Below are 13,190 nucleotides of genomic sequence, written 5' to 3'. Positions count from 1 at the left end.
CATGAGTATCACTTGTGTGTTTGTTTTTGAGATGGAGTTTTACATACTGCCCTGGCTATTCAAACGCCTGTGCTCAGGTGGCCCTCCTTCCCCAGCTTCCTAAGCAGCTGCATGCATGCCCCTGTACCCAGCCAGTGTGCAGTCTATAGTCTTTGAACAACATGTCACAATACTTTCTCAGTTAATTTAGGCTCCAAGCTTCCAGACTCCCTTAGCTCCTTTCTTTCCTGTCCTCTTGTATTGTGCCTCTGTGATTCACTGCTAATGCAGTTAGGTTAATCATTACAGTCTGCATTCTCTACTCCCACATACATTCTGGCTATTTTTTAATTTACATACATTAAAATGTAGTCCTCTGGCATGTAGTTCTCAGGCTTTGGCAAATGTGTAGCCACCACAGCGCTGCAGAGAGTGTCTCAGTCTTGCTGAGAATTCCCTGTGGCGGCTCGCTGTCAGTAAGCGCTCCACCCAGAGTTCCGGCTGCCGCTCTTCCCTTTCCATAGCACCGTTTAAATAGACTTACATGGCGTATGGTCATGTCGTAAGCACGGTTATGTTTATGCATCTTGTGTGACTCAGTACTTAGCTTGTTGTCTGTTTTACCAGGTATTCCACTAGTAGTTCCACTGTAATTCATTTATGTGCTTAAAGAATTTGGGTGGTTTCCAGTTAGAATGTGACTGATGTGAGCAATCTTCATTCTGAAGGGGATTCTATGTGTGAGTAGGGAATGAATTTACATGTGTATGTATAAGTTTAAATCTAGATTCCACATATGGCAGAAAACATATTTGTCTTTTCTAGTTTGGTCCATCTCATTGTTCCGCAATTCTATCCACCTTCCTGCTAATGTCATCACTTCATTCTTCAGAGTTCAATAAAATTCCATGTATTGATGCTATATATATTTTTTTACATGTTCACTTGTTGATGGCTCTAGGTTGTGTCCATCTCCTGGCTACTGTGAATAGTGGTGGATGGGAGAAGGGGGTGTATTTGCATATGTCTCAGTGGTAGGGCATAGTCCTTTGTATAACCAGCAGCGGTATAGCTGGCCATGTGGTAGCTCTCTTTTTAAGTTTTTGTGGGACCTCCATGCCAGTTTCCATAGTGGTTGTACCGGTTCACATCCTGTGCTGATAGTTTTTGCCATTCTGATTAGCTGTGTGCGTCAGTGATCTTAAGTTCCAGTAGCAATACATTGTGTTCCTGATTGGGATTACAGTGCCAGAGCAGTGGCTCCAGTGTCTCTTTCACCCTAAGTGAGCAGCATCCGTTATGCTACACCTCAGAGGCTGTCTTTGTGTGCTTTTTTAAATGATGTGCTGGGATTGGGCCCAGGGCCTTACTCTTGTCAGGCAAACACTACACCCACTGCATGATCCTCCCCAGAAGAATTACGCTGACACTTCTATTCTACTAGGACATTGGCAAAAGAGTCTGGGGAGTTTCTGCTTCTTTCCTTAGTCTCTTGTGTCTCTTCTGGGTCTTTACCACAGTAGATACTGGTTAGGACCTTTCCTTGTATTTGTTGTAGATCTGCAGAGAAAAGCCTGCAAGAGTCCCTGACTCTTTAGTATCTAGAGGCCGCTAGGATGTTTTACTCCTGCTGCTGTTTCTAGTGGCTGCTCACAACTTGTAAATGGAGTAACAAGCATGTCTCCTGAGTTTTTCCTGACCTTAGGCCACTTGATTTCTCTTTATCTTTTCAGTGGTCTGAAAAGTCATGGTTAACCTGGCTCTTTTTCATTTGAAGATTGAAAGGATTGCCTTTAGATCTACATCTCAGAAGATGAAAATACTGGTATCTTAAGAAATATGTAAAGTATATGCTTGTTTAAAACATTGGGTCTTTGTGTTTTAAGACCAGATCTTACATTATAGCCCAGGGTAACCTCAAACTGGTGATTCTCCCAAATTCAGGATTACAAATATGTATCATCATGCCAAGCTTGATGGTGTAATTATTGAAATTTTTTAATATTTTAATGTTGTGTGTTTAATTATGCATGTGTGTTCCTGTGTGTGTGGCTATGTACGTGTGAGTGTGGGTGCCCTGAGACTAGAGGTGTCAGATCCCATGAAACTGGAATTTAGTGTTCATGAGTTGCCCCATGTGCATGTTGGGAATTGAACTCCGGTCCTTTGGAAAAACAGTATGCACCCTTAAGTGGTGAGGCCTTTCTCCAGCCCTACCTAAAAATTTGTATCCGACATTTTTTTAAGTATTTTTTATTTTAATTTTTATTAATTACAGTTGATTCACTCTTTATCCCAGCTCTAGCCCCCTTCTCCATACCCTCCCAATCCCATCCTCCCTCCCCCTTCTCCACCTATATCCCTCTTCTAGTCCACTGATAGGGGAGGTCCTCCTCCTGTCCATCTGACTCTAGTCTATCAGGTCTCATCAGGAGTGGCTGCATTGTCTTCCACTGTGGCCTGGTAAGGCTGCTCCCTCCCCCTCAGGGGGAGGTGATCAAAGAGCAGGCCAATCAGTTCATGTCAGAGACAGTCCCTGTTTCCATTACTATGGAACCCACTTGGACACTGAACTGCCATGGCCTACATCTTTTCAGGGGTTCTAGGTTATCTCCATCAATGGTCCTTGTTTGGAGTATCAGTCTCAGAAAAAGACCCCTGTGCCCAGATGTTTTGGTTTTGTTGCTCTTCTTGTGGAGCTCCTGTCCCCTCCAGGTCTTTCATCTCCCCCTTCTTTCGTAAGATTCCATGCACTCTGCCCAAAGGTTGGTCATAAGTCTCAGCATCTGCTCTGATACCCTGCAGGGTAGAGTCTTTCAGAGCCCTCTGTGTCAGGCTCCTGTCCTGTTCCCTGTTTTCTCCTTCTTCTGATGTCCATCATTCAGAAAGCCAAAGAGGATGTATCTGACTTCTGACTATAGAAAGTTTAGAAAACAGTCAAGTTTAAAGCCACCTTCAGCACCATAGAAAACTAAACCACAATCTTGAAAATTAGGAACATCTGAGAACTGTTCTTTTTCCGTGGCGTTGTAAGACTTCTTATCCTACCTCTGGTTTTCACATCAGTGGGCACATGGCTATCTTATTTTTATGGAAGTTTGTTTTTTTTAACCGTTTGAGGAAGCTTATGAACAGACAGTAAATGCTGTCAGCCACTCTGTAGTTTGGGCTGCATGTCCATCTCACTGCTTTGTGAAAACTTTTTCTCTGGCTGACACGTTAGCAGGCTGGGCCTCTGTTGCTTTCCTACCAGACCAGAACTACTGCCCAAGTACCGTAGGCAGGTGGTCTCCTCCAGGAGAGTGCATTGTAGGCAGGCCTCACTGAGTCTGCCTCCACAGTGAGTCCATAGCAGCTTTGCTGGGCTTCCTAGTTCTTCGAGTTTATTCTAAGGCCAAGCAAAAGTAGGCCCCTAAAGTCTTTTACTGGTTGTTCGTAGGCTAACAGGTATCTGGGTGCAGGTCATTGGCGGGGTAGTTGCACACAAAAGCCAGTGGTGGAGTGGGCCAGGTGACAGCTTTATAATCAATGTCTTTCCTGTGCTGGGACCTAGACCAGGACCACACATGTTAAGTGCTTTACCAAAGATTGTTGTAACTGCTAGTAAAGAAGGAGTGAAGGTGTGTTAACTGGCTCCCTCTCTCCCTAATGCTACAGCCCTTTAATATACTTCCTCCTCATGTGTGGTGACCCACAACCATAAAATTATTTATGTTGCTACTTTATAACTGAATGTAAATATCTGTGTTCTCTGGGTCTTTGGGCTTCATGACTCATGGGTTGAGAACCACTGCTTTAGATGTAAGTGTCCAGTATAGTTGGTTTTACTTCGCTGTATACATTCTTCTTTCTGTGCCTGTACCTGTAGACAAACCTTCCAGGAGGACAGAGCCACCACTCACTTGACTGAAGTTCAGTGATTTGAAAGGAAAGCTTGAGCAACTGGGTGCAAAGACCTAAAAAATAAAGTTACTGAAAGATTTGAGGAATCTCATAGCCCAGGGCAGGTTCTATCCTATCTCTCCTGCCGTCTTCTACCTGTCCCCTTTCTTATCCCAGTTAAACCAGTGGGAAGAAGCACAAGGAACAAAAACATCTGTGTGCTATTTTTTTGTTGGGTTTGTGAGTGGTAATAGTTAAAGCAGTGCTTAGAAGATTTGTAGCTTTCAGTGGTCATTGGTGTAAGAACCATATCCAGTGGTGGCACACGACCTTAATCCCAGCACGAGAGGCAGAGGCTGATGGATCTTTAGGACAGCCAGGGCTACATAGAAATACAAAATAAAAAAGAAAGCCTCCTGAAGATTTGGGGGAGGGGTTTAGGCTGAGGGAGCTGCCTAGTTTAAGCACTGAGTAAACTCAACTTCCCTTTAAGAAGAAGACAAATAAGACTGGTGGGTTTTACTTGCTGAGTTTTATTAAGATATTGGCAAAATTTCAACATACTCCTTACCTGAATAAACAGTTTTAATAAATAAAACATGAAGGATCACTTATGATTACAACTCAACTCAAAAGTGATCTGTAGAGCAGGTTTGTAATGTAACTTCACTCACTTCACTCCAGAGAGAATTCTTTGCAGAGAAATGTCAAATGTCATGAATAAGAGAAAGCTTGTCTCTCAGCAAAGAGCACCTAGAGAGAGTACAATGATGTATCTGCATTATCTAGTACATCAGAGTTAATTAAAAGTATTTCCTTTGCAAGAGTTACTGCTGTGTCAGTGGAATCCCCTGCCCTCCCTCATGTTTCAAATTAGTGGGATAAATAGGCTTGAGTGGCTAAAATGCTGCTGGCGACTGCAACAAGAGCACCCAGTACTATTTGTCTGGGTGTTACAATACTGCAGTATCATGTGTTTTGCAAAAAAAATCTTTTCATGATCAGAACAAAGAGTATCTTATCCTGGCTTTGAAAGGTGAAGACATATTTTAGTAATTGATGATTCAAAGAAAATTTTCTCAAACAAACATTTTGTAGCCTTTGGTGAAAAAGATCATTGAGCAAATTAAGTTTAAAAATTAAAATAACTTAGACCTTTTTTGACAAAACTTGAGTAAGCCTTTGATGGGGAGGAAGTACTTGAAGCACAGCAGTTTACCTGCAACACTGGAAGCATCATGCATCATTTTCATCTGCCCTTTTGATGTTGCACTTCTTACAATGGAGTGTGGTGGTCGTCATGGAAATGCAGTGTTGTTACCACAATAATGTGGTCAGGGTTAGAGTTAGTGTTGACATTACTGACATTGTCCTTTGAAACAATGCTGCTTTCAAGGAGCCTTCTACTTAAATTAAATGCCACATGGACTCTAATTGTATTACTTCAAGGACAGTGGATGGCACTTGTAGGTAAAGAGAAGGTATATACCTGTTCTTCTGTCTGACTTCTGTTGTACAGACATAAATAGAATTAATAGCTCCAGTATTTGGTGCTGTAATGTTGCCAGCCTCAGATATCCTTCCCAACATACAGATCTAAGAAGGAAAACCTTTTCAACTAGGGACGGATGCCCTTTGCAGCTCACAGTGAATGTACAAGGAGTAGCAACCTCGGTTGGTGACTTGACTGCTTTCCTATCAGATACTACACTGTCTTGTTTATATTGGTTTTGCTATTTCCTACTTAACAAAACTGTTTTAGCAAGCAAACGAGTTGATGCAGATCGTGTTAAAAGGTGACACTGCCACTCTTTAAGGATCGAGTGTAGAACTTCACCACCACTAAGTTGCACAATGAAATAGAGGTACAAAACACATAATTCACAGACTATACCTCAGCATTTACAGTTAATATATATTGTATAGATACTTTTATATCTGTCTAATATTTTTACAATCACCAGATACAACGTCATTAAATATAAGTTACAGAAATGTATAGATACCATTAGTTAGAGGGTTACTTATTGCTTACATTAGCAAGCAGCAAATAAGGGCAGAGGATTTGAACTGAAGGGAACTACTTCCTATCACCAGTGGCATTAAGGTTTAACACTGCATTTCACAAAGCACTGCTTCTTGTCTGGTTTATAGAACCAACAGCAGCATCTATCAGGCCAATAACCACTACTTTATTACTATAGAATGTTAAAAGACTTACCTTACAAATGGTACCTAACTACCCTATAAATACGCACATTGTGAACAAATGAAGTTATTTTTTACAATATTGGTTTATTAACTTGACCACACTAGAAGTACTTTTCTCTATTTTCTAGAGAGCTAATGGTATGAGAAATGGAGTTAACACTGCTGTGTAGTCAGACCTACAAAATCCAGACCTTTCAAAATGGGTCTGTTTGTCCCAGTTTCATCCACCCATTTTTTTACCCCACTGATAAAAAGCCTATTACCTCAGAGTGCATTCTTTCTCCTCATGCTGATCAGAATTATTACCAACAGATAAACATAGAAAAAAAATTTTAAATGTATGTAGCTACTTTGGGATATGATGTTCTGCTGCTTCTGTTTTCTTGTTTCATTAGAAATTTGATTTGAAACTGACCCTGAATTTGATGGGTTGGCAATAAGATCTGGGCTTTAAAAAATGACAGACGTGAATGAGGTCCAAGTATAGGGCAGAGCATCAGAAGGATGATGAACTAACACTGTTGAGGGGAGCCACATTTATTCCTTTTCACCTGTGTGTCACAAGACTGGAGGGGAAGAATTAATGACTCCAAGGCCAACAGAAAACAAATGCTGTAGATCAACAGTGGGATCACTGCTGAAGAGAAGCTGGGTTTTGGTTTCTAAAGATTTAGGTAGCTCTACCATTACCTGTGATATGTACAGTCATCACTGTCTCTGAAATTTGGGGATCTTAGGCCTCTGTGGGTCTGGAGAATGCAACATGAATTGTGTTACATAGAACATAATTGGGCAGTGGCTGTGCCTCAGCAGGAACACTAGCAGTGCATCCATTGTACTAGCAATGGCTCCAGCAGCTACTCCTGTCTGTTGGCCTGGCTGGCCCAGGGTGATGGTGTAGGGAACATGGAAACAGTCGTGACTGAGAGAAACTCAGCTGCCTCATTGAACAAACATGATAGTGGATTTGCTGTCTCTCTGCTTTGAAACGAAAAATTGCAAAAGGTAGACGGTTTAAAACTATAACTTAAGTATTGAAATGAGAAGCACATGACCTGTCACTGTAGTCTGAAGCAGGTGGCTGGACACTGGCTCATCTTCCAGTTAAAGCTAAATGGCCCTGGCTCTCAGTAATCTGCATTCTCCTCTGCACTTGGCCTCTGGGTTCACACTCAACCTCCTCCATACCAATTACTTCATTCCCTTGGGGAAAACAATTTTAGAGAAGTTAAAACTATCATTTTTTCATTCTCCAAACTATATTTTACATTATAGTAATATATGCCTTTGCTGTCTGTAAACTTAAAAAAAGCAGAAAATATAGAAATGCTATTTTCACAACTCTTTTCAAATAACGTTTGAATCTAACATGGTACCTGACATCATCTCTGTTAAACCACTTTATTCCTGAGATGAAGGTACTGTGAAAAACATTAGCATCATAGGTGATAACCAGCTGACGGTGGTCTCCTAAAATGATGAGAAACAGAATTCCACCAAAAGCACCATAACAGGTTATGAAACTCTCAAATAACTAAAACCTTAAGTATCTTAATTAAAAATGTTCATAGTTGCCTTTCATTTTCTGTGAAAAATGAATAAATTATCTTACTGTGTACGCCTCCCAAGTCTGAGTACAGGACACTTTGGTACTGGTTTACTGCATCTTTCATCAGCAGTTAAGACCCATGTGGCTTTTAGTCTTTCATCTACCCAAACAACTGGGAAGGGATCCTTCATAGTCCCCAAGATCTTGAGGGACATTTCCCAACAAAATTTAATTCTGCATTGTTTCCTTTAAATTAGGCACATCAGACCAGATAGTTGCGATTTCCATACCATATATTCTGACTGGAATAACTTTCAAGCTTCCACTAGTGACGTGAAGGGATGGTGGAGAGGGAGCTATGTGTGGGTATAGAGACACATCACAGGGACCAGTTGAATAATTTTGCTAGTGAAACCGCCAATACTTTTTTAAGATTGAAAACACTATTTTGAGTTTCCTAAAGATCTATGTACACTTAAGGATTGAGCCATCCGTGGATTCGTAATGAAGCACATGAATGTTAAAAATGTCTACCGTGTTTCTACTCTGATAGTTATATTTTTGAGAGAGCCTAGCTAGCCTACATTGAAGAAAAAGTCTTATATTTTATAGCTCCAGGGAAGGTCTGGGCATGGAATATCATTATGCTTTCTAATCTTCATGTTTCCACTGCACCCTTCCCAACTATTTTCCCTCCATGGCAAAGAACTTCGTAACAACTTGTTTCTCTTCCCACTTCGAGTGAGTGAGGGGAGGCTAACGCCTATTTTGTGAGAAGGCTCTCGAGCAGAAAGAAACGAATAAAACTTTGCATTAAACCTGAATCCACGCTGCCTTTTGGAGTAGTGGTGGCGTAAACGATACAATCTAGACGCTGTTCTCCCCAGGGATTTGAACTGTTCATTTTCCAACCCAGGACAAACAGGAGACAAGCTCTCCATTCTGCATATCTGTTGCCCTGTTGAACCCAAATTAAAAGAAGCCAGAAACTCTCCAGCACCACTCTGTTCAGGCAATGATGACTTGACTGATTTTTCCTCCTCCATTATTAGCTCATTAGGATCTGCTTTCTTTGGTGCACCAGGACCAATCATCTCAACTGGTGGCAAAAACTGGGTGCTGTGAGGTTTGCTTGCTTCTATCTGTGTGAGGTCTAGGTAGTCTGGGTCTTCCAGCACGTTGATCTGGGGCCCTGGGCTGAGGCTAGTTCTATCAGTGAATGAGTCCACGCGCCCCTCATAGCCTAGATCGGCTGGTGCTGAGCACTGGTGCTGAGGCCAAGGGCGTTTGCACTCTCCATGATTCTCCTTATCATCCCCACCATCTTCTTGCCCTCCTTGAAAAGAGTTCTCTGTCCAATCTGATTCCTCACTAACATGTACAGCTTTGTTCATGTCCCTCAGGAATACCACAATAACAGTGATGTTATCACTTGACCCAGCATCACGAGCGGATGCTACTAATTTGTGGGCAACCATGCTGCTGTCTCCGTTATTCTCTTTCAAGTGGTCAGACACAACCTTTACTGCCTCATCAGGGTTCACGGTGTCATAGAAGCCATCACAGGCCAGAATGAGGTAGTCTTCAGTCCCATCCAGAACAGTGGAGGCAGAATCTGCATCTCCACAGATATATGGCTTGTGTTCAGCGTCTCCTGTGGAAGTAGAAGGGAACACGGTCAGAACGCAGGCTGTGGCTCACCTAAATTTTCAGGATGCTTATGGTGGCACTGTGATTAGCTACCTTAATGGGAAGTTTGTATTTAAAACTGTAACTGAAACACTTGACTTGTATATTACTTTGATGTTGCTTATGCTTGAATCCCAGTTGAAAAACTGCTTGTTACTGGCCTCGATTCCTCATCCGTTTTATCCTCTTGACCTTGTGCCTCTGACTACAGTTTAGGCTTTGCTGACTAAAGCAACAAATCACATCAAATCTAAATTTGCTGCTGTACTGAAAATATCAGTCATATATAGGAGAAATCTTGGTTCGGTAGTTCTGTTTGGTTTAATTACAACTTGAGAATATTGAAGGGGAAAAAAAACCCTGGCTGTTTTTTTTTTTTTAAGACATCAGTAAGTAGGTTCATGTTGTGAACATGGAGGAAGGCTGGAGTTAGTTACAAGAAATTTAAAACCAAGAGTGATCCCCAAAGCCAGGGAAGCTGGTGGACTTGTGCACAGTCCCACACATGGAGCTGGGTGTGTTACATTGGCTGCTCTGTTGCTCTCTACTTGGCTTCTCTTTGATGCTGCTTTGTTCAGTGGGTGGAGCCCAGACAGAAAGCCCACAGCAAGTGTCTTCTTGTCTTCACAGATGACCCACTTGTGCTGCCCTTGTTCACCCTTGATGCCATACACTTAGTAATGACAGAAGCAGACCCAAGGCAGTGTTAGGGAGTGATGTCCAACAGGCTAGAGGCCTTGAGCCCACAGGTTTCTCTCGCAGCTGCTGAGATCACCCATCTTCTACAATGCTTTCAGAACCTCAAGATGCAGACACTACCAGGTTCCTGCATTGTTTTCATCTGTTGTTTTCTGTTAGACACTTGGAGAAGTGTCTTAAGTGTTGAGGATAACAGCCCTGGAGATCAGACTGCCTGCCTCCCGAACTTGTTACCTACACAGTTCTCATTAATTACCGCCTTCTCCGTTGCACTGAAAAAGGTGGTTAGTTCTTATTGTTAAATTATTGCCTACATCAGGCTGTGGTTTGTAGACATGCCTATGAGGGATTTTTTTATTTTCCTAATGGGGTTAATTGAAGTGACAAGATGCAGCCCACCTGTGGGCAGTACCTTTCCCTGGGCCTAGGTCTTGGATTAAAAAGTAAGTTAAGTACTAGAAGCATTTATACATTTGCTTGTCTTTCTTCTTGACTGTGGATGTGATGTGACTAGCTGTCTCAAGCTCATGCTGCTATGATTTTGACAGTGTGATGGGCTAGAACCTGGAATTGAGCTAAACTAAATCTGTTTGTCATGTAACTTGCTAGTTTTCAGGGTATTTTTCGCAGCAACAGAAATGAAGCTAGGACAGTAGCCTTACTGTGTAATTTACTGTTTCTAGTATCTGCTGTAGGGAACTTCTTGCCTAAGATTTCTTTCAAGCATGTCAGGCTCAGAATAGTTCAATAGGAACTGTGGATAAGCTATAACAGTGTGGGCCATATGCTGTATCAAACATGTTGAGTAGCTAGATACCAGGGAAATGGATACTTGCAATTATAATTATTTAGGTTAATGTATCTGTAAATAAGAAACAGGGCCTTTTAATCCTATATATTCCCAGCTTCACTCCCTATTCTCACACATATAACTACCCTCCCCACTTCTTTGTAACCGTCATCCACTAACCTCCCACTTCCCGCCCCCCTCCCCCCAAGACAGGGTTTCTCTGTGTAGCCTTGGCTGTCCTGGACTCACTTTGTAGACCAGAATGGCCTTGAACTCACAGAGATCTGCCTGCCTCTGCCTCCCTGAGTGCTGGGTGGTTGAGATTTTTTTTGTTTTCTAAGTCAAGGTCTCATTCACATAGCTCGGGATGGCCTCCAGCTTGCTTTGTAGCCAAGGCTGTCTGAATGCCTGATCTTCTTGCCTCTACCTCCTAGCTACTGGAATGACAGGTGTGCATCAACATTCTCACCTCTGAAAAGCATCGTTTGATTTTACTTCTTACTATGATGCTCCCAATAGACTGTTGAAGCTAATTCTAACTTCTGAAGATAGGATTCAGTGTCCCCCATTAGTCCACTTTATTTCATTTCCCCTATTCTACCTGATTGAAATACTATTTTTCTGAACTCTGCTTCTAAAAATAAATGTGATCTGAGTCATACTGTTCCAAAAAAATCTTGTTTTAGTGCTAACAATTAAGAGACTATTGCAACTGTTGGTTTAGAACAGAGCATACAAAGATTTACACAGAGGAAACACTGCCAAGATTCTGGCTTTTCACCTGCTCTCATGTTGAGTGTCAGATTCATGACATTTCGCCCCCAAATTTGGTAGGAGGGCATAAACATCATTTCATGGTGGAAATGGCAACATCCTTTTGTCTTCAACCTCCTCTCTCCATATGCTAAAAAACATACATGCCTTTGTCAGCTTTGGCTCACAAATGGAGGATTCATGTGGTGAAGCAATTGAAAACCTTTTTATTGTCAGAGCTTTTAGGTGTCATTTGCTTTTTAGGTGGAGTTGACTGTTTCCTATCCCTTTTAGCCCATTCAAAAGAATCTCCCCAAATCTCATTTACATTGGTAGACTCATTAATACTTTTAGTGTGTGGGGGGTATAGGTTGACCTTTGATCACTACCACAGTCAGTTATCTTTTTGTCCTGTCTCTCTAGCGCTCAGGCTAAGGTCTCAATTTCAGTTCCCATCTACTTACTTTCTTTTTACAAATATATTCAATTTTCTCCCTGTGTGTGTGTGTCTCTCTTCCTTTTTTCTTTTTTCCTTCCTCTCTTTCTTCCTCTCCTTTTCTTTCTTTTTCACTGTAGTATAGCCTGTGTTAACCTGAAACTAGCTTTCAGTCCTGTCTTAGCTTCCAGGTGCTATAATTGCAGACATGTCCCACCATGCCCTTCCATGTATTAATATATTCTTTTACTTACCAACTTAAAACATTTCTCTCAGATACTACCAGTTATTTAGTATTTCAAATTCCATTTTTTTAAAAATATGTGTTTTATGGGTGTGAATGTTTTGACTGCGTGTGTATGCTCACTACATGTGTGTTTGGTACCCAAAGTAGTTAGAAGAGAGCGTCAGGTCTCCTGGAACTGGTATAACATAACAAGTGACCATGAACGATCACATAGGTGTTGGGACTCAAACCCGGATCCTCTGCAAGAGCAACAAGTGCACTTTACCGATTGCCAAGCCATCCCTCCAGCCCATCAAGCTATTTCTTTCTTAACCCATTTCTCATGGGACCTCTGCTGCCCTTGACTACTCAGGCCTACAAGCCGTCTTTTCCTGGTATCTGAAATATTGCACTTCTCTGTCACTCCTCTTTTCCTGGTTTGTTCCTTGGTTTAATAGCACAGTAGTTGTGTGCTAGGAATATGTGGAGCCCAGTTCTGAATGCAGTATGTAGCTGCCTTACACATGAGCTGGGTATAGTACTCTGACTTCACAAAGAAGCAAACCAGTAAGTCCTGAGGCATTAGCTTTCCAAGATCTATAAAGTGGCAGAGCCAGGATCCAGACCTAGAGTGTCTGGCCACTGTGTTACTCTTAAATCATAGACCTCATCTTGGCATCTTTACACAATGTTCCTCATGCCTGTTATTTCAACATGTGGGCACACACATAATAAAAAGCACTGCCAAGGTGGAATGAGTTACTAGATCCCTATCTCCGGCTCAGAACTTTCAGCTAAATTCCAAGTCTGTATTTCTGAGTATGTACAAAATCTCTTCCAAGACATCCCATCAGTACCTAGAATTGAAATATGTCCAACTGAACTCACCCCCCACCAACTGCTGCTGCTTTATTACAAATGCTTCATCATCTTCCCACTCACAAGTCAGAAACCTGGAAGTTAGTTTTCCTCTTCC

General features: G+C 41.8%; 2 protein-coding genes across 3 annotated transcripts in view; one reads left to right on the top strand and one right to left on the bottom strand.

Annotated features, from left to right (window-relative positions):
* Positions 1-13,190, top strand: part of Trim37 (tripartite motif containing 37) — a 127,951-nt gene that overhangs the window by 98,815 nt on the left and 15,946 nt on the right. The gene's annotated exons all lie outside the window — the stretch shown is intronic.
* Ppm1e (protein phosphatase, Mg2+/Mn2+ dependent 1E) overlaps positions 4,375-13,190 on the bottom strand; it is a 127,007-nt gene continuing 118,191 nt past the window's right edge. The window contains exon 7 of the mRNA XM_060387054.1: positions 4,375-9,275. Coding sequence (XP_060243037.1) covers positions 8,221-9,275 — 1,055 coding nt within the window. The 3' untranslated portion in view covers positions 4,375-8,220. The remainder of the gene's footprint in view (positions 9,276-13,190) is intronic.

Source organism: Meriones unguiculatus, chromosome 7, assembly GCF_030254825.1.
Source record: "Meriones unguiculatus strain TT.TT164.6M chromosome 7, Bangor_MerUng_6.1, whole genome shotgun sequence".
In the NCBI taxonomy this organism is placed as follows: domain Eukaryota; kingdom Metazoa; phylum Chordata; class Mammalia; order Rodentia; family Muridae; genus Meriones; species Meriones unguiculatus.
This window is presented reverse-complemented; position numbering and strand designations above follow the sequence as displayed.